Source organism: Battus philenor, unplaced genomic scaffold (genome assembly GCF_028537555.1).
Source record: "Battus philenor isolate CCGP_79_NKW_IND1 unplaced genomic scaffold, ilBatPhil1.0.hap1 SCAF_22, whole genome shotgun sequence".
Taxonomy (NCBI): domain Eukaryota; kingdom Metazoa; phylum Arthropoda; class Insecta; order Lepidoptera; family Papilionidae; genus Battus; species Battus philenor.
The window spans coordinates 9,080,560-9,108,347 of record NW_027181685.1 but is presented as its reverse complement, the minus strand read 5'-3'; the positions used below and the strand labels follow the sequence as shown (position 1 = coordinate 9,108,347).

Here is a 27,788-nt window from a genome sequence, read left to right as displayed (position 1 = left end):
TACTTGCTAAAGTTTACCTTCAGGCGTTAGAATATATTTATTTATAATTCTGTTTTTCTACACATGTCTGAAATTTGACGACATCACTAATATAATTAATATAATTTCGGTGCTGTATATCATAATCAAGTTTAAAATGTGAAATACAATAATCAATTTTAAACAATGACGCGATTTGTGGTCACATCAGCACATGGTAATTTTTAAGTTTCGAGTTAACTGTATTTGAAACGCAGAGTATTGATTACTTAAATTGAGTTGAAATTTGAGAAAATCTGAGGATATGAATTAAGTTCTAGATTGCATTTAAATAACGACAGACTGTTTTAATTAAAAAAATACTATGTTATTTTCGATAAATTTTATAAATATTTTTTTTGAATCATTATAACAATACGTTCATAATAAAAGTAAACGATCTTATTCGGTGTTGTAATCCCTGTACCTAATTAGCAGCTTTTGTTTTATTAAAGTACTCGAATAACGCAGGGCTACGTGGATTATGACAAAGAATTTGGCACACCTAACGTTCCTATTTACTATCTTATCATGTTTACAGATGATAAGGAGATATCAACGGGCACACAATGTACTCACTATCCAGTCGCTGGCCACAATAGTAAGGCACCTGTCGTTGTATAAAATATAGAATCAATGAGATAACAAAAACGGATGACCTCAAATAATGTGATGAAATCAGGATAATATTATAAGCAATGGGTGTTAAGATTAAATTAGCGGTAATTGTTCTCTTAGCTATAAGCGCGAGTGTAAATGGACAGGACACTGTTATCAAAGAAGATGAAACAATTAGTGATGTGGAAACTAAAATTGAAGACGCGAATCAAGAAGTAGAAATAAATGCGGACCAAGAAGAACCTCTAGTTCAAGTGATAACAGAAGAAAATTCTCTACAAGTCAGGAATGGAAAGTATCAAATGTTTGACGACACAGTGAATGCAGGAGAAACCGATTTGACTGCTGTTGATTTAAATGCAAACGATGAACAAAATGAAAGACAGATGTTGGTACCCAGCACCACTGCTACTACAAACACTGAATACGGTAGGTTATAATTCTTATGACATATTTTTATCTGAAAAAACACATTTATTTTTTAATTTTTCTACAGCAAAAAGGTTTTTATTGCTCCACATATTAAACACAAACATATGTATTTGCAAATTTTTCACATTTCTATGGAATTCCGAGTCAAATTTTATTGATTAAATAAAATTTAACATGGCGGATGTCCCTTTTACTTTGATTTATGATCCATGTTTGTATTCCTATTGTTTAAGTGAACAAAAAGAAAATTAAGTACAGTATTTATTTGCTCGGACAAATTTTTCAGGTTGCAAAAAACCATTTACGCTCAATCAATATTCCAACGAACCCTATGTCAAATTTTATTGATTAAAACAAAATTCAACATGGCGAACATTGCCGTATTGACTGTCATGCGCGATGACTTGTTTCCAATGAATACTTTCACGCTTTAGTTTGATAATTATTTTATTTATATACGTGTTAAAATTAAATGAAAACTATATCCCTATAATAGCAAAATTTTATTTATTAATATTAATAGAATCACTGAAAGGAAATGTCTAGTTAATTTTAGTTTCAGGAAAGTTTAATTCATGAAAATAATGTACAAATTGTACTCGTAGTGAGAAAAATTTAGCTTTCTCATTATGGTGATTGACACTTGTCGACGTCGAAACTATCCTTCTAATATTTAAGCATCACCGTGATAATATCGATAGTAAAGATATTTTTAATGACATTTAGTTATATATGCGTCAATCAATAGGTTTTAAAGTATATTACAATTATTGTAATATTTTTAGGCTTTCATTAGGTTATTAAAATCGTAGATATTCATTAAATTATGTCCGTCAATGCTCCCCAAATTAAATACGCAAATTCTGAGGGTTTTAGCTGGCAAGGTGCAGAGGGCGCCTAGCCTTATATTTTTCTCAAATAGCGAAGTTCAAAGTCCCCGGGAAAGCCAAGGCTCGGGCCGTTATATACTACTATTTTACCGGATTAGAAGCGCTCTCAAATCGCTTCGGTGGACTGTCCATGGAATGGCCAGACTCAAGGGACCCCGCAAGGGGATCTTGAGGCGGTCTCATGTCTATAATACCCGCGTAGTATTCTATAATCTTAGTGTGTTATGGTCGGTTGCTATTGTTTGACTTGTAAGCTGCTACTACTCCGGATGACGAATTTTATCCACAACGACACATACGTAACATGTATGAGTCACCCATAGCACTGAACTGTCCATAATTGCGATCGGAGCTGACTTAGTCAAGCTTGCAAATCCATCAATGAGAAATGTATACGCTTTTACAATAGGATTCCATATAATGTTCAAAAAACTTTTATTACTAGATTTTGAACAAAAATATCAAATAACATTTGTGTATAGGGGTTACTACAATGTAAATTACTTCCTAGAAGATAGGACATCTTGGGAATGATGTGTTCGCCTACAGACTATTTCAGTGTTTATTAAATGTATAATTTTTCATTATTAATTAAATATATAGTCCAGTTAAGCTACCTTCACCTTCTTCTCAGGTCTATAGCATGTATTTGACGTCAAATATCTGATTCGAATTTGAAAATTCCGCCCATTTATGTTGCAATACTAACAACAAAGCGTTCAATTTCAATGATTGTATAGCATATCTTGTTATACATTTGTTAGGCAAGAACTATTAGAGTATCTGAATAATGACTCAGACGAGATGACTCAATGAATAGTACACTTACGTTGTACATTCATTGAATAATCCTAATTATCCTTCAAATGTCGCTTTACTCGATTTAGTACATAATGTTACTCATAGAGCTTATACATAGAGATTTTCAACTAGATACTGACGCATCAAGCTATTTCTGGAACTATAAGATTTAAAAACTTAAAATTTAGATGGAATATATCTTTTAACAAACAAAGGTCAGCTAAGAAAGGATTTTACGAAATCCTATTAGCAAGTGGGTTAAACGGCGTTTATTAAAAAATGCGTGATTTCAAATTAAATATGTTATATATAGATGATAAAGCTGACCTGAATATTTTTTGGCTGGTTAAAAATTAGCAACAATTGATTTAATGAAATTACAACCATAAAAGACGGGTTTCAGACCACGTGAAAAAGGCAGCGTAAAGCTAATAGTATAGACAAGTACAGGTTAGTCTTCGATAAAGAACTAACTAACTGTTTATGACTATCATATCAACTGATAGAAACCAATTGTAAGGCATAGGTTCTTCCCCAAAAATCGCCACGATGTCCGTTCTTGTGCTGTCAGCATCCAGCGATTTCTCACGGCTTTAACTGTGTCGTCGGTCCATCGACATCTTTTTATATCTGTATATAATGTCAATGAAAAATGTTAAATTTGTAAACTCCCTTACTTTCTGAATTTTTTATTTTAATTAAATGATTCGCTTTTAACACAATATCAGTATGAACATATAAAGAATATATGTTCATACTGCTTAACTTTATCTGATATTAACTATGGAACCTCGATAAGGGCCTCGCCTACATTTATAACCTACTTAATTAAAAACGCCTCTGCCGTCGTACATATAACGGGAGAAAATACACATTTGAAACCGGTGGGTTAAAGCAAACTTCACCGTAACCAATTATGATAAGGGCTTACGTATCTTCAAAGATAAAACAGTCTTAAAAATTTATAACAGTTAAATTTAGAATGATTTCATCGCAGTATCAACATCGGTGCGTTTTTGGGTCAACGGTTTAAGTTCTGACTAAATAGTGACGCACGTACATGTCTATTGTAAAATAAAAAATAAATAACCTCTATCACAGTGCCCCTAATAAAATCAACGCTGTAATAAGGGATCAGTAGGACATATCTAACTAAGGATCCCCATTCTTTGTACAATTATAATATGTTGCTAGGATTAATTTCGATTTTAGCATGAAATAACAATATTTTTTCCTTTATTTACTTTTTACTTGTCGCCTTTATACAATTCGCATTTTATTTTTAATATTGGTAATGAATAATGATTTGTCCTTATGATTTACCACTTAGTTATTGAATTTTAATTATATACTGATATGTAACAAAAACATGATATAAAAAAGAGATCAAAAGCCTTTGGACCAAACGCGGGTAGACCAATAGATGGAGTAACAACATAGGACGTCGCTCCATGCGGGCAGCGCAAGGCCGGTCATCGTAACGATCTTTGGGAGTGGTCTCCGCCTTTCAGCAGGCATCTATCAGCTAATATGATGACAATGATTATGAGATTTTAAAGCACCAAGGGCTACTGATCAATAAACGCCACCTGATATAGTTATATTCTGTCTTATTTACGATCAATCAGAAAGCATACATTAAATCAAATGTTTAAGTTGTATTCGTTTTTGAATATGAACCATTTGTGACATCATATGATATCTCATTCTAGGATGTAGGTTCAGTTCATATTGAACCAAGTCCCATGGCATACTGTACTTAAAGAACTTCTTAACCAGTTCGTAAACTGTCGTCATTTCCAAATATTCGTGTATTTCTTATAAACCACAGATCGCAAACTATGGTTTTTAATGCCTTGTTTTGAAAGCTTTGGAGGAATATTGTACAATATAGGAGTGGCTTACTAAAACCCAGAGTTGTACGTTGTATATCTAAAACGGCTTTATTACACAGGTATAGATTTGTATCTTATTTGCTAATTTAAGTCATAAAGTAGCACATAAACCAACACTTATTAATAATCTACAAAACTTTATTTATAATGAACATAAGAATAAAAAATGTTATATTAAAAACATCTAAAGTTTCCATCTACAAATTCCTAAGACCGCAAGCGGCCCGCAGGTCGGCTGTTACTCATCCCCGTTTTATACCTTATGAGAACGCTTTCTCAAATCGAAAATTCATAAAATCTGTACCTAGCTGTAATTTACACGTTAAAAAAAATATTCATTCTATTTTTAAAGTCTCAAAGTGAAACTAATTAATATCATAAATTACTATAAACAGAATAAAAAAATCAAATTTAAAAGGTAGAGAATCACATAAAAACACATATAATGCTAATGGCTACCACATAATATAATTATATTTAAATATACTATTATATATATAATAAAAATATCTACTTATCTATTTATATGAATATAATAAATAAGAAAATCAGCTTGTCAAGCAACAGCTCTCGAGCCCTCGCTTTAAATGCGCAAATATTCTTGATGATCCTAATATCGTGGGAGAGCGCCTTCCAGAGCAGAACAGCTAATATGGAAAAGGAGAAGTGGTTCAAGTAAATTATAGTAACAACCTAATGTAAATATGTTTTTTATATAAAAGATAGCTTTATTTTTTATGACAGTAGCCAAATTTTCAATTCAAATCTGAGATACGAACATCGGAACACGAATCAAGTTTAAATGATTTTAAAATTAGAAATTTTATAATTCTCTCTTTTAATAGCTTTAAATGAAGTAAACATGTAACTAGATATACCACGAAACAAAGAAAACATCGATCGGTGTACTGACATCATTTGTACTAGGAATACTTCACCTGAACGATATAAAACTGATAGGTGCTAGCCGTAGATAGCGTTATCTGGGTATGGCGATGATATCGTGTTAAATCGTTAGCTTGTTATTACAAAAAATATTACAGTAAAATGATTTATCGTCATATTTATTTTCAAATGTTATAAGAATATTTTTAATATGTATAACTTTTATATTTACTTATATATAACTTTAAGAATCTTAAGTAAGAAGTTTTAACATTATCAGAGGAGCTCACTTTAAATCTGGATTTCATAAATTGTCGTAAACATGATCAAATAAGAGATGAGTCATTATATAGTAAATAAAGTATTGATTTAATATCATCTTCATTTGAACCACGTGACATCCACAGCTGGACAGCGTCCCCTGTAGATTTCCAAAAAGACCCGTGTGAAGCGTCATCATCTATTGCTTTTCAACGAACTTAAATAATAACAATTTAAAAAGAAAAATTACAAAAAAATATTCTCAGCATTAAACATTGGAATACTAAGTAAATAGATAAACATTTATTTTACACCACAATAATATACTATTACAAAACAAAACAACAAAAATATACACTAAAACAAAACATGACAAAAAAGACTAATAATTAATTCAAACATAAAAGAATGATTAAAATATTAGTATGGTAATATAATAGAGCCTTGAGGTTCTATCGCAGAGACCACCGACTAATAAGCGTAGTGTAGAACGTAAGAGTATAAGCTTTGTTAAGGTTGTCATACAACACTGGATACAGGTTGCTTCCAACAGATTCTATAGAGGTGACCTATGTTTGACAGAGGAAGTCCTATGGCGCAAATGATTAGAATGAAAGTAGTGTAGAGTAGTGTAGTATATGTTTGACCTTATAAATATAAATATTTCTACGTGGTAGAAAAAATCTGGTCGTTATTAATGAAAATATTAAAACACCTTGTCATTACCGACCTTCTCTTTTTTACGTGATATCCTTCGCTTCTTAAAATTGTAATCTTTTTTTGGAAAGTTTGTCGCGAACTCAGTAACTCCATCTGTACTGTTAAATATTGGAACAATAAATGTAATGTTGCAAAATAAAATAGTAAGGAAACCTAGAATGTAGTGGTTGAGGATGGATGTATGGCTAATGGAATGAAAGTGAAAACTGGGAAAATTGTAGAATGAAAGAAACAGTACGACAGATAAGATGATACATGAAAGAGAAGAATGATAATAATAAAAAATATGAATAAATTACTAGAAATAAAAAGCTCCTGTCCCACACGAGATAGGGGAACGAGAGGTCCCCAACAGCGGGGACCATAAAAAAAAACTCCATCTGTACTTATGTGTACTGCTTCGGTGACTTTACTGTCAATAGTGGTTCGTACGTGATCGGACCAGCACAGGGGATAGTGGCCTCGTAGTCACGGTTCATCCATTTTTCCGCTGATCAAAAGTCTTTTCTTTGTTACCGGAAAACTCTTAAATCCGCTTTATATGTAGTGGAAAGGCGAGAGGATGTTCCGAATTTCATCTACATCAATATTAAAACCTTTTTCGAAGAGCATAGTCAATATTTACTTTATTATTTATAAATTGCATCTAATGAAAATTTAATTTTAATCGTTCCTATTTTATTAAAGAGGATTACGCGAGCTATTTAATGTTCTAAATTTTTAATATTTTTAAACAGCCCACATAGATGGCCGTGTTCTACCGTCCACGACTTATCAAAACAACGGCCAGCCCTACGTCATCACACAGCAAAGACTGACGCAGATACGCTCCAATTTCCTTTATTGGTTCTACGATCAAGGAGGCAACGAGAACATCGGCGACTACCAGCGAGATATTCACACCTCGACGCCACAGATTCACAAGAACTTCAACTTCCAGCTACCCTTCTTTGGGTTCCGATTTAATTATACCAGAGTAAGTTTTTAACAAAATATCGTACTGTCTGATGACGAAGGTCTGTGTGTGTTGCCAATGGTGATTGACGCATTAGACGTGTTTGTTTACGATGTAGCTCATAAGAAAGTTCAAGATCACCCAGATAACAATGGAGAGGGCTACGTTCATCACCGCTGTAGCTTAACGAAATACCATGGCACATCTCTCATGCAATCGACGGCCGTTGGAGACAAAATTTTTTGGAGTATCAACCACGAGCTGGTGAATGCGGCGTGGGTAGACCCTCCAATAGGTGGACCGAAGACATAGCCAAGATCTTCGCAAGACTATCGTGATGATCTTTGGGAGATGCCTATGCCTGTGGGCGTCTATCGGCATGATGACGAATTGTTTAAATATCCAAATTATAACGAACATAAGACTTGTATTAGCTTCTCTAGAAGTTCATCTAGAAGTCATTAGTGGATGTCGCCAAGGGTTTTACTTCACAGTTCGTACGCAGAGACAAAGATGTTTATTTTTTTTATACCCACGAATGCTTTAGCTCATTGGCACTTAATAAATTACATTAAATTTATCAATAATATTGTAATAATAATGAATATATAGTATTTTATATGTTTTGTATTGTTTTTATCATATTTACACTTTCGTATTTGTTATCTCTGAACTACTCTGGGTTGACTGATAGACACCTATAAAATATTAAGTCCGCTTATACATAATGCGTAAAAAGATTTAATAAATAAATATCTCATTAATAATAAGCTGTTACTTAAATAGAAGAATTAAAGAAGTCGATTTTTCTGCCAATACATCTCGAACCTTCTTTTTAAATGTAGCGGTTTACTGATTCTTTATATTAATTACTTGCTTTCTAAAACTTCATTCTGCGACGATTCCAAGATGCCAAATATAGGTGGTGCAGCATAATAAAGTCGGAGTCAGCTCCGTATCCAGGATATAAAGACCCTAAGCAGTTTTTTTGAACTGTAATAACTCCTTGATTGAAATTGTATGAACTATACTTTCACTGTCACGGTAAAATAATGTTAATTTAATTGTTTATTTTCAGTTATCAATGAACGGCTACATATACTTCAGTGATCCTCCTGACCACTACACATATCCTCTTTCTTTCCCCGTCCGGGATTGGCCAGCTGTAAACGACCCGTCCTTCATCGGCATCTTTTTCAGCAAATGTCGCATAGGAAGCCAGAGACCCGAGGACCCTGACCAGAGGAGACCAGGCGTCTATTTCAGGATGGACAGGGATTTACAAGTGAGACTTTTAATAAATAAAATATGTCGTTGCTTCCATCGTAAGTATTGTCTAGGAATCTGAATAAATTAATTAATAATGTTAATAATGATTTAAGTGTCATTAACATAAAAGTTGCTGATGGTTGTTGGAGCCGGAAGGCTTTTGAATGGCTACTATGAGCCAGTAAGTGCGGTGTGGATGGGCCCATCCCATACATGTTGGACCCTTGATAAATTAAGGATGCGGAAGTTAAGGAGTAAAGTTAAGGAAGTGGTGGGATGCGGATAGTGCAAGTCCGGTCACTATGGCGATATTTGGGGAAGGCCTATGCCTTGCAGTAGGCGTCGATAGGTTGAAAATAAGAAAAATAACATATAAGTTATATAACACCACACCAAACATATAATACAGCACCAAAATAAATCGACAATCACAAACTGATGAACTCTCACTGCTTCTGAAATGTTATTATTATTCAATCTTTTCTTATATTTCTATTCTCTTAGTAACTGATTAAAATATTATTTAAAAATTTTATTAAAATTAACATCAAATGTGAATATAAAAGTCATATATATACTGTTTACGTAACGGCCATGAATACATTGATAAACCGGAAATGACCACTTTTGAGGCAGTCATTGTAAGATTTAAGTTAGTTATACATTTTTAATACTAATTTGCTTTTATATATAATACAAATCATTGGGTGACTTCTGATATATATCATCTAATCTACGTGTATAAAGCTTAAAAATTGATAGGATAAAAATAAACTTTGTTAGGAATATTCCGACCGCCGAGTAAAGAAAGAACAGATTAAACGAAATTCTACCTGCAACAGGGTTAAAGGGCTGTCAATTAAAGATGTATTTTTATTATAATTATAGCCTTTTAAGAATATTTTTGATATGTTAAGAATGAAAAAGAAAGTATTTTACAAAATTATATGCACAAGGCAGTGCGCTCGCGTTTTTCGATTAGAATTTTTATCTCATAAGTAATTTAAGAATTGTTCATATTATAATGAACAATTCTTAAATTCACACACATCACAGACATCTCTATATTAATTATATGTACATATAATACATCACATCTCTTATATAAGTTAAATCTTTTAAAGTTTATTCAAAGAATTGTATCCACAGACTCGCACAGATCAACTGGGCGTGGAAATGCGTGAGCGGCTCACCTGGGACATTCGCGAAGGCGTCATTGGATCTGAAACTTTCTTCCCAAAACACGCCATCACTATAACATGGAAGAACATGTCTTTCTCTGGCGGTATAGACAACTCTTTGTTTGTGGTAAGTTTATATATTATATTTTCTATTACATTCTGTTATTATATTAATCTTTTTGTAAACTGCATCTAACACTTATAACTATGTTTTATAAAAAACGCAAAAGAGTATTCGCTTAATAAAATAGTGATTTGTTATTGTCACACAACTTAGTCACTACTCTTGTTCAATTAGATTATAGATAATTAGAAAGACGTGTTAATAAGGCTCTATAAAAAAAATATTTTCTATTTATTTAAAATAACAGGATATTTAATTCAAGTATATCGTTGTCATGTAAGTCCTATATCTATACTAATTTTAAAAATGAACTAAATACACATTAAAAATGAATATAAAATTATACTGTAATAAAATACATTTACATGTAATATTGTCGATTAATCATCATTAGAGAATTAAAATCATGGTTTCTTATATATAAATTATTAAGAGACACACACAACGAGAGGTTAAGATAAAAGAACAAGATGTAATAAAGTTTTAAATAAATTCGTAATGTACAATTGAACGTTAAATTTTTACTTACAGACAAATACGTTCCAAATGGTGCTAGCGACAGATGAAGTGTTCACCTACGCTATATTCAACTACTTAGAGATTAACTGGAGCTCCCATACTGAAGCTGGAGGTGATACGACCACGGGAGAAGGTGGAGTTCCGGCATACGTGAGTTTTATTAAATCATATGGCCGTTGGGGCCTTCTTTCTTGTGAAGAGATAGCGGACTGGTGAGCACAACGAAGGAATGCTGCCCACAAGGCGGACACCTCGTTAAGATCGTCGGAAGACGCTGGATACAAGCCGCTTCCAACCGGTGGTATTGGAAATCTATAGCAAATGTCTATGTCTAGCAGTAGCTCTCCTAAGGCTGGATTGAATATGTTGATCATATTAAATCAATATTATATTAAATATATGATGATTTACATTACATCATCATATATCTAAAATCACTTATTCCTTGTTTGATTACATATTTACGGCAAAAGAATAGCCTAATTCGTAGAATATATTTAGCTTATGTTTAAGCTCCGGCTTTTTACTAATCACTTTGTTACTTATTCAGTAATTACACCAATTCCATTCCCAAGCTGAATTTTGTATTAACGCGATCTTTTTAAATCTATTACATGATGTTTTTGAAAGACTACAAGGGAACTTATCGTACAAAGAGTACAAAAGAGTTACTCATTTTAAAGAGTCTATATAAATGAAAGGAACTTCGTAGTGATGTTTTGAAAATTACTTTTCAGCGGTTCTTACCATTAGACATTACTAAACTGTCTGTGATTCGCCTCGTGATGACGCTCTCAGTATCTTATGACGTCACAATTATACATGAAATCGCTTTTACAGATCGGTTTCAACGCAGGAAACGGAACGAGAAGCTACGAATATAAGCCATATTCACAGGCCTCTGTGCTTAGAGATCTTACTGGAAGAGGCTGGGCAAATGGATTTCCTGGAAGACATATATTCAGAATCGACGAGAAAATACTAATGGGAACATGTAATAAAGATATTGGTAAGATTATTGCATCATTTTAAAATAAATTAATGAGATTTAAATTTTAAACTTAATTTTCTCATTCACATCGATTTGCTTAGAAAGATTCTTATTTCGAATTGATACATTAAAAAGAGTAGCTCGTAGAAGTCTTTTAAAAGTTCTGCGATCCTTTAACAAGATAATGTTTAAATCAATATCACATCGGAGTGTATTTTTTCTGTCCCTCAACTTTTATAGTTTTAACATCTTAATTTAATAGAAATCTCACGTCAAACGATGGCCGGAAGCTTTAAAAATAAATAAAAGTCTCCACATTCTAAATCTCAAAAATATTTTATTCTTTTATAGATGTATAAGTCGTGTTATTTCCTTCTTGAAACTCCTTGAGGGAATAGACGACGAGCTTTGTCCACGCCATTCTTTCCTCTACTTTTCTTAGTACAGTAGTAATAGGAATCTGCTTATTACTTTAATTTGGTAAGACCAATGGGTAGCTGATCGTCCACGGGGCTTCCTACCGTCTATTTACTACAACCAGAATAACATAAGACTCTTTGTAATCACATTGTGGAGAGAATAGTCTTAACCTTAAAACGTGTCAGTGTATTAAATCAAGTGTTAATAGTTAAAATGTTTTTCAAAATTGTAGATCTCTTTTTAAAAACCTTTTTATATTATATGGTCTTTCTGATTTAAACCACTGTAATAATTGTACGTATTATCTAAAGTCTTATAAGCGGTAGTGTTAAACACGGAACTGCGTTTAAATTTGTAAAAACTATATTAACATAAATTTGTATTAAGCGAAACGTATCAATAATTATCTAAATTTTACTTTTTTTCAATGTCGTTCATAGCTAACAAATTTGTTACGAAATATATATAGTTACAAATTTAAATTAAATTACGAAAGTAGACAGGTGCAGCATTTAGACCGAAACGAAGAAGTAAAATGAAATAGAGGATAGGAGTGATCTGGCGAACATCTTAAGTCTCTCGACACTTTATAAAAATCAGCTAAATTTCAGACGGTGCAAATCTGCCTCTAATGTTCGCACCTGAAAGTGGCAATATGCTCGGCGGAACCATCGTCAACATCACTGGACCGTGCTTCAACCCTAACGACAGGATCACGTGTCGTTTCGACACGGAGTCCGTGGTAGGTGCGGTGGTGGACGTCAACAGAGCGATATGCGTGCAGCCACGCTTCTGGCACAACGGCTACGCCAGATTCGAAATCGCGATAAACAACGAACCTTATAAATGGAAGGGGAAATTCTTCGTTGGTAAGTTTTTTTTTATTTTTCATTAACCACGTTTACGGCTTCATGATCTTAAGCATGACAAATTTTCTAATTAGTTTAATAATTAAAATATTAATATAAATTACCAAATAGCCTCGTTATAAGCCAACAACTAACTTATTGTATTGTTGCGTTACTATTGTGTAATGCCTAAACTAAATGCTACACCAACCTTCATTTTAAACATCTCTATAGAACATATAGGGAACATAGAGTGCAAAATACGATATTTTATTGCCAAAATACATAATGAAATCCTAATACGAAGTTGGCACAAATTTCTATAACAATTAAAATTACGTAACTATAGTTCTAAATTACGACTGAAATATATACAAAAGTGAAATGTTAATAAGAGGTCTCCAGAAGTCGCGAGAAGCGCAAGACTGGTTTTTGTGGCGATTTTTGGGGCAAGCGTTTCCATTGCAGTGGGCGTCTATGGGCTGACATGGTGATGATAAAACAATCGCAGCAATTTATTAACATAATCCTGTGTCTTCAGAAACACCCGCAACAGCAACGGAGAAGATATTCTTCCCCGACAACGCGATCCATGAGCGCAGTCCGCGTGAAATAAGAATAACTTGGGACCGTTTCAACTTGACTACGAACCTCAACGTGCAACTGCAAATAAGTCTTTGGGGATATAAAGAGATAACCATCAGACCTCAATTAGAGTACATCGACATGATAGAGGCAGGAGTTGCGAACACGGGCGAATATATCATAAACCCTGAGAACTTTAGGACTAGAGATAACATCATGCACAACGATATGCAATTTGGCTTTATACAGATCAACGTAACTACACCTGAAGTCTTCAAAGGAGTTTCTATATCGCCGTGAGTATGAAATAATAATCATTCGTGAATATTTACACTATTTTGTAGATCGTTAAAGTGGTTATTGGTCCTTATTTTCACCATAAACTGCTACCAGGTTCGGCATGTTAATTGTATTGAAAAAACCCTGAAAAGAAACTTAATAGTTTTCTTTTTACGCCTACTTTACAATTTTTTCATGTTATTAATCTTCTATTTATCACGTTAAGCAGCCTGTGAATCTCACAAGAACTCACACTACATCTGCAGAGGTTTTCCCTAGCACTTCCAGGTGACCTAATAAAGATTGTAAACGCGCCCTTACCAAAAAGACTCACAACAAACTTAGTAGAGTTTTTATATATCCTTTTCATACATACAGCAGAATTTTTAATTTTATTTTCGCTGTAATCGGTTTTGATATCGAAACCGGTTTAATATATCTGCCGTTCGGTATTTCTTGATGTAAAAATTCATACATGAAATTAACATTGTCAGAGTCATTAAAATTATTTATTATTAATAATGATGTTTTAAGTTATTAATATTTCGGGCCAATTAAAGTAGGTGGTTTTATTACAATTTATGATATAATTTATCAATTTTTATTAATCAAAAAGTTAGATCAATTTAGTCGTTAATGTCTTTCATTCAATTATCTGATTTATTTTACCGATTCACAGAATTCTGTGGAGTCGACCCATACCTTTAGGATGGTACTTCGATAAGCAATGGGAGAGATTGCATGGCCAACGCTGGCCAATGTCAATGTGCAACAATTGGTTGAGGACGGATCGCTTCCTCAAGAACTTCGCTTCCCAGGTCTGGATATGTCCCTGCACGTTGGAACACGCGCTTCTAGATAAAGGACGGTTCATGCCCGACTTGGATTGTGATAAAGACACAAACCCAACGTGTAGATATCACTGGGGTGGAATACACTGCGTTAGAAGTGGAGCTCCTAGGTACGTAATTTTGCTTTACAAATAGACTTGGATATCACAGGCATTTTGTGACATTATATGTGAGATATAGATCTGATATTGTTCATGCTTTTAGCCTCATGGCTCTTGCAGATCTATGTGAATTGAGCCTGTGGATCAGGTGTCCGCAAGCTGTACTACTACAAAATCGAACTAGTATACATTGCAATTGTGTGAATAAAGACGTATACTAAACTATTGTAACTCTTTAGTGTGAGTTAAGTTTAAGAACACATCGTTGTAAGTGAGATCTACTCGGTGGTCGAAAGGGGTTACGGATCACTTCTCTGACCTCATTACGAACGAATGGGGAATGTGATATGGCAACAATGTGAAAGTAAAATTAAAGAATCCATTTATTAAAAACTAAATTTCCCGATCGTATAGTTTCACAAAATCCAACTGTTAATTAGCCGCCCCAATCACATGATTTAATATCTATGGTATAATGATTTTTGTGAACTTTTGTTAGACATATAATATGAACAGTGCCAACCAGTGAAAATTAATTAACAAAATTGCAATTGTGAATTTTGTTAAATGAATCAATACCTGTAAGTATCGTTGTGGTGGACATACGTGCGATATTATCTTTGATTTTCATCATTACGAAATTCTAGTTTAAAAGTTCTATTTTATTTTCTAAAAGTGAATTGATGTCGAAGATGTTGCTTTATAGTTAATATGAAAAATGTGAAAAATTATATAAAATTAATAAAGTATCTAATTCTTATTGAGCTTTTATACTACTTTCAGTGCCGAAGGCTCAGGTCAGCAGTGTTGCTATGATAAGAATGGTTTCCTCATGCTGTCTTATGACCAGATGTGGGGCTCCCGTCCTCAAAGGTCACATGACTTTGGATTCACACCTTACAATGAGGCTAATAAAGTGAGTACCGATATCAAAGATAAAAGAAAAAATATCTCTGTTTACTTCTGATAAAAAATCCTTTTGATCTAAAAAAAAACAATTTCAACATCTTTATCACGTCCAAGTGTTTTAATAAAATATTATAGGAGTGTGAAAAATAACAAAAATAATTAATCAATATAGTTTTGATTCGCTTTCGCTTCACTTTGAAAATGTCTTGGGCGATGCCGATTCACCCCCCCTCCTTGTCTTGCCGATGAATTTCTTTTCTGAATTTCTTAGTAATTTTGTAATGGAGCTTTATGTTACGCGACACAAGGAATATAATAAATATATGATTAAAACAAACTTTTAGAACAATATATTTTTAAGACAATTTTCATGTATTTTAATATCAGCGTAACGTCTTGAGAGATCAAAACGCCCGCCTCTCTTTTTTATCTTAACACTCGTCTTTATACCGTCATCATGATCGTCAATATTATTTGCCGTAAGACGACCACTGCTGGACATTGTCCCACACCATAGATTTCCAATAGGACGGCTTAGAAGCCTGCATCTGGTTTTCCCGACGACCTATAGAGTCGTCTTCGCGACCTAGGACATCCAACGCTTGTGCCTTCAATGCGCGGCTATATACTCGTATACCCATCAACAAAAATTAACATTAGTCCACTCTTTGTTATTACGCAACATCCAACTATTCATATTACATCGAATCTGTTTCGATCATCTCTTCGTAATAATTCTCCAGAGCACATAAGTTGCTAAAATACTTTTAATTTCATATATATCATTTAAAAATTATGTGTCCATAGGTACCGTCTTTATCACATTGGTTCCACGATATGATTCCGTTTTATCAATGCTGCATGTGGCAAGAAGAACAAGCTGTTGGCTGCGAAACATTCAGGTCAGAAAAAATATCAATAAATGATGTCTAACCGATATGTGTGATTTTAGAATATTTTGATGTTTTCATTATTATGTCTAGTTCGTTAATCAAATACTGATTCTTAATTTAAATTATTATTTATTTATTCATTAATTGAACATCTTATAAACACAAAATATAAACAATGCACTAACAATATAGAAGTACAATTCGCGATCTTATTGTGTTTCAGTAAAAAAGTAGAATTATGTAATGTTATACCTATGTTACCCATATGTTATACTCTTTGAATATTGGTTTAACTTCGACAATTAGTATATGCAAGCATTACATTTTAAGGTTGTTAAGCGCTGAATGCAGACCTCTTCCAACCAGTTTTATAAAAAACCTATAGAGGAGGATGTCAAGCAATAGACATCCTATAACTGAAATGATGACTATAAAGCACTGCATTATTCTTAATAGTATCAGAAAAGCCTTCAAACGTAGTTAGTTGATATAATAATAAATAATTTTCTTATCTCGCTTGACGATTTGAAAGAAAATTCTTAACATAAACTGTGTGTCAAAGACTTAGTTAATAAACTTTTGACATCGTACATATACCAAACGGATAAAAAATTATCCCTAAAGAAAACAAATTTCTGTCACTGCAGGTTTGAACGCCGACCATCACAAGATTGCGTTGCTTACCAATCCCCCGGAGTGGCGGGAATATTTGGCGATCCACACATCATTACTTTCGACGATTTGCAATACACTTTCAACGGCAAAGGTATATAAAAAAATATAATTTTAATGTAGATATAGGTGATATAGGTGATTGAATATCCCTGTAAAATCTTAATAAGGCTGAATGGATAGCAGATTTATCAATAAAATATTTTGAAGCTAAAAGCTGTTTCCAATCAAAGTATATAGTGACTTTGAAATATGTTTAATTTTTTATATTTTCTAAGCAGGGTACAGATAATAAACAATAATTTAACAATATAATAATTTGATATTGGAAAACGCTTTTTATTAGTAGTATTTTTTTCGATACTAATGATTTTTTAAAAGATATTCCAACCATGCATTATCAGCAAATAAGCTATACATTCGTCGCTTTAAAGTTTTTACAGATGTAACCAAACATTCTGTATATAATAAGTTTTTAAAATATTACACATAGAACGCATTCAGTGCTGAAATGACTATTAAATTTTTCTAGGTGAATTTGTACTGGTGAGGGTGGACCACCCACAACTGAAGCTAGATGTCCAAGGCAGGTTCGAGCAAGTACCAAGAAACATATACGGACCAGTTAACGCAACCCACTTGACTGCAGTCGTTGCCGCTTCTAATAATTCTGTTCCGATTGAAGTAAGTCAAAAGGATTGATTCACGTAAGACATTTTTATTGCTTTATAAAAAGATTAACTCAGCCTATCTACTTCGTCGTTTCTTCATGACTTAGGTTGGTAGACGAAGACGCTAGTTTCTGCTGTCATCTTTTTTTAAGCTGTTATACTCGGCAAAAGTTCTAAAGATCTGTAAGCGGTGTTGTTGCACGCTTTTGAAACTGCGTCGTTCCAGCGAGTAGGTGACTGCATTCTGACCCTTTTTACCCTCCAGGTTATCCAATCTCCTCCATGCAATGTAGTCAAAGTATTAGAGTATTTCAGGCAATCAGACTGTGGATAGTCGAATCTTTATTCTGAGGTCTTTGACGATAGGCGATTTACTGCGTCACGCCAACATCACATGCGTCTACCCTTTACCTTGTAAGAGAGTTGAACGTAAACGTTTTACATGTGTACAGAAATACGGAGAAGACAATGCACGCATCAGTCAACTTTTATAAATATATACTTATTTCTATTTCACTAATTTTATAGAAAAAAAAAAACATTTATAGAAAAAAGATAGATTGAAGTTTTATTATTAGCTTTTATTGTAAAGATTTTCATAGAATATAGGCAGTAAATACGGGGCGAGATGGGTCGACATAAATACTCTAAGTAGATTGCCTATTTAGTGACTTTCTTGGACAAATGATAACACAACATGTGATTTATTGGTTGTATCAATTATTGTTATAAACGCTACACCACAATAATTTATTATAAAGGTAAGGTATGTTATATTTAGAACTTTGGAGATGTCTGAAAAGGTGCGTATGCATAGCCTAGAAGATTACATGACCATACATCATTTCAATATTAGTGTTGTCGTGCAAGACATAGAAAGAAAATTGTAAAAGTGTATGCGTTAGATATATACTTTGAGTTCAAAATTTTACACGTTAGACGCAATTAATCATCATCATTATCATTTTCACTTTAGGAAGTCTACTCCTGGACCTGACCTTTTACGTTTTCAATAAAATCGGCAGAAAGCGGCCTGCATCCAGTGTCTTCCGTAACTTAACACGATCACATCTATCTTCATTGTAATATTTTTGATAATTATTACTTTTTTTCTTCACAAGGTTCGACTTCGTCCTCAACATGCCCAATGGAGATACAGGCTGGACGTTTTCGCTGACAACAAGCGAATTTACTTCGACCGACCATCTCTCAGAGTACAGTATTTCCCAGGTAAAGAATATTTTTACGTATATATTTTAAGAAGCACAAGAGTTCATTTTCGACAATTTTTTTATATCTATGTGAACTATTACTGTTCACTATAATTGTAAAAATCGTACGATTAACACAGTTCACGCACGGTTTATTATTTCCATCACTGCAATATGGATCATTTTGTTCCTTTGTTACGTCGTTATCGTGGTAAATAGTTTAGTCAACTTTACAATTTATCTTACAAAAGGCCAAGGATATGCGTTCCTTTCTTTTCTACACTTTACAAAATTTAAGTTTTAAAATATTTACGCACGTCGAATACATCCACACGCTTTATAAGTTGCAAGAAAGATATCGAAGAAACAATACCGCATGATAAGTTTACACATGTCGCTCTTTTTTTCATAATACTTGAAATTTTTTCGTTACAAATATTAAAGCTTTGATATTAGTCCCATTCGTATAAATACATTTCATACAATTTCAAGTAAATAAAACATGATTCTCAATTTTTATCACTAATAAATGTTTATAAACAGGTGTCACCGTCTATCAGCCAATGTACATCCTGAATCAATCTGAAATCGTGATCATGTTCTCTTCTGGCGCCGGCATTGAGGTGGTGGAGAATAAAGGCTTCATGACGGCAAGAGTATATCTGCCTTGGAACTACATGGTATATATAATTTAACTTTTATTTTAATGGAATCAGGCGTTACCTCGCGGAAGTCCATCCTAAGTAAGAAAAGGACCAATATTTAGCCACTTCCGCACATGCAGCGGTAGTCGTGCAATGAAATGCACCGCCCGCCAGCCCGCTGATAAATGCCTATGCGGCAAACAATGCGAATCACACAACCGCCACCACCAAATTACTCAACACGTGTTTCACCCCTCCACGGGGCATCTTCAGGAGTTATGTTACACCGATTAGTGCCAAACACAGACTCTGTGTTTGGCACTAATCGATCATCATTTTATTGTTAAGAAGTTCACAGCTGGATATAATTCTCCCTCATAGATTTCATAGGACCTTCAGGAAGAGACCTTCAGCGTCTTCCGGCGAACTTTACAGTCTCGTGTGGTCACATAATAGATGGATATCCCACGCTGCCTTAGTTGTTCCGTGGTCTCCATTCTAGAACCTTAAGGCTTTCTTAACAATATCAGTATTACCGAATATTTACTTAATTTTTTTTATATTATCACTCTGTCTTAGAATCAAACCCGGGGGCTATTCGGTAACTGGTCGCTGGATATGAACGACGATTTTATGCGGCCAGACGGAACCCTCGTTACAGTTGACATCAACAACTTCCAATCGGCTCATAGGGACTTCGCACGACATTGTAAGTATCTATATATCTAATGCATAAATAAATTATCTTGGGTTTTTCACAAAATTTTAATAATTTACTATAAATCTCACTAGTCTACATCTGAATAAATGATTCTTAATCATAATGCAGTAGTTTTTTCATCGGGGCTTGTGGTGGCACAAAAGGTTCCCTTCGTAACTCTAGAAAAAAAAAAACAAATAGTCAGTAGAAATTAAAAAAAAATATTTTGTCATACAACTTTCAAAAGTTAGCACATCTCCAAAAAATAAGTAACAAAAATAAGCATGACCATATGTATAACTCAACAATGCTTAATTAACAAAAATAAAAGTGAAAATGAGAAAGCAATAAATAGCCACACACGAGAAATTCTTAATAATAATGTAAATTTATGTTATTTTTTTTACTAAGTATATATGAAGTAATTCTAGACTAATATTTCGAATTGCCAACTCTTATAAAAAAATAATTTTCATAATTAATTGCGTAAAATTCTATTGGACTTAATAATTCAAGAAAACAAATAACTATTTTAAAGGGCAACTAACGGATCGAGAGCAAAGAGACATAGGTGTGGCAATGTTCGTAAGAGAATACGGAAGGACAGCGGCCTATTACAACGACAATCAATTCGTACCAAACTTCATAAGAGAACCCGCCGACTTTTTGCCAGCAAACCGATCCTTTGACGTGGCACGGGCGATAGAATTATGCCAGGACTCGTACCAATGTCGTTATGACTATGGAATGACACTGAATAGAGATATGGCGGAGTTCACTAAGAATTATATGGCTTCTCTGGTAAGCATACATTTATTCAAATTTATATCATTTACTTCAGAATCGAGTCCACAATGTTTACAAACAACCCCTGGTGTTAAGTTGATGTAAGCTAAATTAGATTAATTGAACTATAGCCTTAACCACAAGCAATATCGGAACCGTAACACTGAGATAAAGGGGAGTCATATCGACTTAACAACAAGGTCAAACGAAAAAGACTGTTGATGGAAGTACAGAGACGGCTAACAGTAGAAAGCCATCGCAAATATATTATACGCACTACCGCGTTGCGACTATTCCCATACCATCCTGACCACATCATCACCATCATCTTAGCCGATAAACGCCTACTGCAAGGAAAAGACCTGCCCATTGATGGCTTGAACATCGAAAATAGGCGTATAAGTATTTTGAACACGCATCTACCTTCCTAACTCTTGTGTTACTATATTAAAAAAAAACAACTGAGTTTGTTTTAGGCTCTCATAACCTAATCTGACAATTGTGTTCAAACTACTCTGTGTGATCAGGTCATCATCTATTTCCATATGCTTATGTTAATCTTAAACACGAGCTGACGTCATTAAGAATTATAAACACCAATATGAGGCTAATGCACACATTGTCACACAAGGATCAATCAACAATATCTCATTATTAAAGGTTCCTCGTCTAAAAAAATTTAAACTCCAATTATTAAATTACCTCTCCTTCAGCAAAGAGCTTAAAAATATTAAAACTTTGTAGAATAAATGTAGTATTTAAGAAATAAAAATTTCTTATTTATTATTTATACCTTTTTATATTATAAAATTGCCTTTTATGCTTTTAACAGCAATTATCATTTGGTTTTAAATAATATAACATTAAAAATTATAAACTGTATGTTTACTTCCAACGAACCAGGCAAAGTAATTAAACGTAGTAGTTACGCAATTCTACATAACAAACGACAATAAATCTCAAAACTTGACTCAAAAATCTTACTATTATCTAAACTTTACACAATAGCTCAATAATAATATGCAAATTTATCAAGAGAACGTTCAAACGTTTTTTCTTATAAACAGGGTAATAAGGTCACAATTTATAATATTAATGTAAAATTCAAATTAAAATGGCGGACAACATCCGTTTAGATCCGTCGTGTCATTTGTCCATTGTTCAGATAATTATAATGCATTAACCAAGGCCTTCATCGTCATGGGATATTCTGAGAAAACTTCGCAGTTGCATCTCGATTGTCGTAACGATAGATATTTCTTGTCATTATAATTATTTATTTAAAACGTATTTTTATTTAAAGACAAACATCAAAGAGCAAAACGCACGGCGGGTGATTAGTTGCGGAATCCTAGAAACTCCTCGATTTGGAAGGAAGAGTAATTTCTTCTTCACGCCCGGAACCAGGGTGAGTGGTATTTTAATTAATATTTACTATCATAATAAATTTAAAAAAACTACATAAAATATTTTTATAACAGATCATTTTTATATAAGTAACATTATATGTATATATATATATATATATATATATATATATATATGTATATATAAATATATAGGGTTCTTAGGAGGAACCTTATATATATATATATAAGGTTCCTCCTAAGATATTTATTTGAAGATATACCATGATCGCCAGTTTTGGCGATGGATTGGCGATTGGCTCCGTATGGTATTTGATGGTATATGAAGGCTCGTATTTGCGTACCAAAATACGGACCATCGTCAATCAAAAAAGTGGTTTAGTAAGCAGTGGCAATCCTATATAATTAAAGCACAAGGTGTGAATTATAATACATGCGTCCCGGAAATCGTACCCCCGACCTGCGATCGCAATACTCTGTCCTCTACCGCTGGGTTATTACTTTTACATATCTCAAATTATATAGAACATTGATAGTGAATATTTTATAATAGATTAAAATAGACGAAACAGTATTTTTAAATAAATGTCCGATGTCAGCTTTACCGACATTACCAATACAACACAGTTTCGGAAAATCGTCTTATATTCGACGAAGTAGTAAATCCAGAAAAGTGCTGAAAGCGATTGTCGCTTTATTTATTACAGTGTGACGACAGAACACTAAATTTTTTTGCTGTTAATTAAAACTTACAATGTTACAAATCATTAATAATGTGTTGAATAACCTACACCGAAAGTGAATTAATAATCCGTACATTGCGCTACACGATGTTTCTGTATGTCTCCGAATATATAAAATATGCATATTTCTAACTTATTTTACATAGCTTCTTTTTAAAATAACCTAATACTATAAAAGTCGACGGCTCCTTAGTACAGACTTTTCACCACTCACCCAGACACTGCTCCCGATTCGAATCCAAAAGACATAACCACGTGATATTAAGTGAAAACCTTAATATACCTCCGTTCGACTTACCAGACCTCCTCAAGAAAAATCTACAACAGAATCAATTTTGATGAGTTGGCCCGGTACATTTTCCTAAACCTCAAGACATTTAACGGATTATAACACTTAGGCAGCGACTTGAAATAAAATAATGTACCGATTAATGTATGATTAAGTAAAAAATCCATGTAGTGTTGTCGATATGTATAAATTTTAGCTGTATTTATTCATAAAAAATTGTAAATAGTGATAAGGCGCTGTCGTTACTCGCAGCTGGGGAAATCCGTATCAAATAGCAGCAACGCCTTTTCCAACTGTCTGCGCTTAGTAAAAGCTGAAAATAAATCTTCTAAAACAACACTAGCGATACAAATTAAATTTAATAAACCCTAATACTCTGAATGTAGATTTATAGATATTTGTGTGACCTATAGGTAAACTTCGAATGCAACCAAGACTTTATTCTCACCGGTGACAAGCGTCGCGTGTGTGAAGACAACGGCCGATGGAACTTGCCCGACTACGGCTACACAGAGTGCCTGCGTAAGTTTCTAAACAATTTCCGATTTGTTAATAAAGTACTCTTAATTTAGGGATACCGGCAATGTATATATCTCTCATTAAATTATAGCATGAAAGTGACATACAGGATGATTGGTTATATTTGCTGTTCATTAATGTATGGTACATCCTATTCAAAAAATCATTGTTTCATTAATAATAAATAACATAATGATGATAATATCTACTTGGAAAAATAGTCGATTTCAAAATGCCGAATATTACAATTAATTATTGTTTACTATCTGACCCTGCAGAATTTGTACTAGCAGAAGTTATTTGCCTGTTGTATACGTTAAAAATAAATATTGATTGGAAATAGGCTTAAACTAAAAGCTTTTTACTGAAAAATGAGTTATACATTAACCTCTCTAAAACTATAACATTTGTAACCGATCACCCTGTTTTACACGGCCTAAGTGACTTTCGTAAATATACATATATATGCAGCTCCGCCAAAAACATGTTGCTTTTAGATGGTCGTTAAGCACAGCACACCGTCTTGTGAATGTTGAACTTTAACTTAATGCCATCAGAAATTTCTCTTAATAGTCTAATAACATTAAGAAAATAGTGACACATTATTGTTACTCATTACAATTTAACAACTGACTTATTAAATTAGAAAGCTGTGTTCACGTTTACTAGTTGCCAATCAAAGGCATAACGTAACAGAGTGAGAACGATGAGTTAATATTTTCTTAACGCGAATTAATCGCTATAAGTGATATTTATGAACATTTAATTTTTTTAACAATTTGTTAATAATAATTGATATGTATTATTCGATTAACTCTAAGTATTTCGCATATAGGTAACCAAGAATACTCCCAACGTGCACTGTTCTTGACCTGGGGCATCATCGTGGCAGTCATTCTACCATTGGGTCTCCTAATTTGCCTTCTTTGGTTCTGGTGTTGCTACAAACCGAAATCCGAAGGCAAAGAGGGATTCCGCTTCGAAAACATTCCGCGCTCGAAATCCGCCTCTCGACTAAACCTTAGATCACCTTCAATGGGAAATATCACAGATACAATGAAATCGTCCTCCTTACCTAACACTCCCACCGAAGAAAAACCTATTAAACCTAACCTCGCTAGATCCGCTCCACCAGTGCCAGCCGACGGTGACAGTTCAGGACTAGGGTACACTGATTCAAATAAAAGCGAAAAATCAGATAAATCCTCCTTGCCTAAAAAGCGTCGTGCTTACGATAAAACTTACAGAACCAATGAACCGTTGCCAAACGCACCTGATGTGGAATTCCCCGAAAAGCTTTGGGATTTATCCGAAGAAGATTTGCTTTCTATAACTTCACCATCAGATTCTGAATCGAACCGTGAATCAACATTAACTCGACCTGCGAAAGACATCGAGTATGTTAGTAAGCCGCGTCAAACGGGCCGGCACGCTTTGCCCAGCGATTCTGGTTACTCGACAAAAGACTCCGAGGATCCATATGCGCCCAAATACGAAGATCAATACAGTCCCATTCCATCTCAGTATTCACCAACATACTCAGAAATTTATTCGCCTCCTATAAGTCCTACTTCAGATATAAGTCCGAGGAACACTTATAACAACCCTGGTTTACCAGAAGCTCCTAAGAGTGCCCCGCCAACAGAAATTAAAACATTCACAATGCCTCCGCAGAGAGGAAAGTCTGTTGAGACCCTCATCGATCCACCTGCCGTAGAAGTTCCCACATTCAGTAGTCGTTCCACAATGGTATAGTTTATTAATTCTATCACTCTTAAGAAGAAAAAGAATTTGACATATCCCACTGAAGATATCAATTTAATTTAAGTTACAATAAATACTGCTTGCAGTCTTGACAATATTAACATTTATTTCATTAAGTACTGCTTATTAATTTAAAGCAAAGAGTATATTTAATTAAGCAAAGAGTATGTGTTAATTGAGCAAAGTTTTTATTAAGATGTGTCTGTGACATGGTCCCATTGTTGTTGAAGATTAATAATTGTTTTATTGTAGTTATTATAGACTTAAATAATTGTAATTTATAAAATAAAAATTATTGACACTAACAAATCACAGCGAGAGGAAATTTCTGTTCCGAAGAATGGTAGAATGGCTTCCCTATGATTTTTACACATCATTTGGTTTTCAAAGCGTAAGAAAGCAAGACAATATAAACACTTTTCGGTGGAATAGAAATTTTCTCTATCGTGATATTTTTTTTTTAACCTTGTTTATTTCGAAATTATTGCTTGCTTTCTTATTGCTTAGTTCGAACAAAATATTAAGGTCACAACATTGATAAGGTGAGTACCAAAATTTAGTTTTTTAAAGATCTTATCTTTGTCTGTTGAGGCTAGTGCAAGTAACCTTGATAAAAATATAATTTCATATTATCAGATAACACGTTGTTGTTTTAGATGAATTTGTTGAACGTATTTAAGGAAATTCTAAAAACTTAATACACTGCATTATCTAGGAGAATGATAATAGGTCCAATAACTTTAAAGCGGTAAATGTTTGAATTTTTTAAGGTGTAGTTTATTTGCCGTCAATTAATGTTACAACCTATAGTATATATAGCAAGAGTAAACGTTTTCCGAATTCGGATTAATACATATGATAATTTATCATTATTTAACATTCCTGTTGACTTTGTACTACCCGAACCCTGCCGCATTCCTACAGAAAAAAAAATGTAACATTTGAGAATGATCAGTTTTTCAGGGTGATTAGAAATAGGTTATAAAAGTTTTTATTTACACGATCTGACATTTGCACCATAAGTTATTTTCTCCCATATTGAATGTCTAATAAATCTTTTTTTTATTAGAAACAAAGACACTACTTTTATCATCTACCGAGAAAATTAAAAAAGCCATAATTGTAACTTACACACTTTTTATAAAGTAAACGCTTATTATTTTTAAAACAGTTAACACTCCTTAATCTTATCTGTACTTTTAATTTGCTTACAAAACTTCAATTAAAACCGTCCCAATAACTTTTTTCAGACGCATATAGTCATTGGATGTATGTCATACTGACGTAATATAAATTTTATATGAAAGGCTTTAATCATAACAATAAAGATCTCATGTAATATTGTCCTAGGTACCATTCAAGTACACTTGATGACCATATTTCTAATATTTTTAAGTAAAATTACACCAAATAGTTTTTAACGTGAAATAATTAGTATATTGGTTTTAAAATACAGGCCGGCAAGAATATTCCGCAAGAACTCTAGGAGCAACATGGGGCATTATCAGTGCTGTTATGGTGCCGATCGTGATTCTTCTCATATGCGTAGGCTGGCGTATACTGAAGAGAAGAAAAGACGAAGACAAAGATGATAGTGACTATCCCACTGTGAAGTATGACATCATTTCAATTTAATTATTTAAAAAAAAAAATAAACAACCATTTATCGATATCAATAATTTAAACATAATGTCAGTTAGTGGTAAATTTGTTGCTAACAAGTTATTTAATTTCTCTAACCGGATCGCATCCTCCGGAAATCGAAACAATGATTTAACAGGTTAACAATATTAGTTGACAATAAAAAAATTAAAGAATCTTTAGGAATTTCTACTCCAAAAGATACCTAGAATAGAGAACCTCTAGAAAGAGGAAATAAAAGACTGTTGTGTAAACCGTAATTGTTTCACATGGAACTCTATCACGGAATGCTTATATTGTCAATCTACGTGGCTTTTTATTTATTGCGGAAATAAT

The 27,788-nt window shown here is 33.4% G+C and overlaps 1 protein-coding gene across 2 annotated transcripts in view; it reads left to right on the top strand.

Annotated features, from left to right (window-relative positions):
- Positions 1-617: 617 nt before the first annotated feature.
- The window catches only part of mesh (sushi domain containing 2 mesh), a 28,144-nt gene continuing 973 nt past the window's right edge, over positions 618-27,788 (top strand). The window contains exons 1-20 of one of the 2 annotated variants that reach the window (XM_068766906.1): positions 618-1,065; positions 7,258-7,496; positions 8,554-8,760; positions 9,894-10,052; positions 10,581-10,718; positions 11,409-11,577; positions 12,591-12,848; positions 13,369-13,708; positions 14,371-14,652; positions 15,427-15,559; positions 16,360-16,454; positions 17,093-17,211; positions 17,650-17,801; positions 18,910-19,018; positions 19,543-19,679; positions 20,223-20,352; positions 20,882-21,144; positions 22,433-22,537; positions 23,942-24,050; positions 27,268-27,424. In XM_068766906.1, the coding sequence (XP_068623007.1) occupies positions 717-1,065; positions 7,258-7,496; positions 8,554-8,760; positions 9,894-10,052; positions 10,581-10,718; positions 11,409-11,577; positions 12,591-12,848; positions 13,369-13,708; positions 14,371-14,652; positions 15,427-15,559; positions 16,360-16,454; positions 17,093-17,211; positions 17,650-17,801; positions 18,910-19,018; positions 19,543-19,679; positions 20,223-20,352; positions 20,882-21,144; positions 22,433-22,537; positions 23,942-24,050; positions 27,268-27,424 (3,650 nt within the window). In that variant the 5' untranslated portion in view covers positions 618-716. Of the gene's footprint in view, positions 1,066-7,257; positions 7,497-8,553; positions 8,761-9,893; positions 10,053-10,580; positions 10,719-11,408; positions 11,578-12,590; positions 12,849-13,368; positions 13,709-14,370; positions 14,653-15,426; positions 15,560-16,359; positions 16,455-17,092; positions 17,212-17,649; positions 17,802-18,909; positions 19,019-19,542; positions 19,680-20,222; positions 20,353-20,881; positions 21,145-22,432; positions 22,538-23,941; positions 24,051-24,882; positions 26,030-27,267; positions 27,425-27,788 lie in introns of those variants that run through there. The other variant, XM_068766905.1, reaches the window with a different exon arrangement.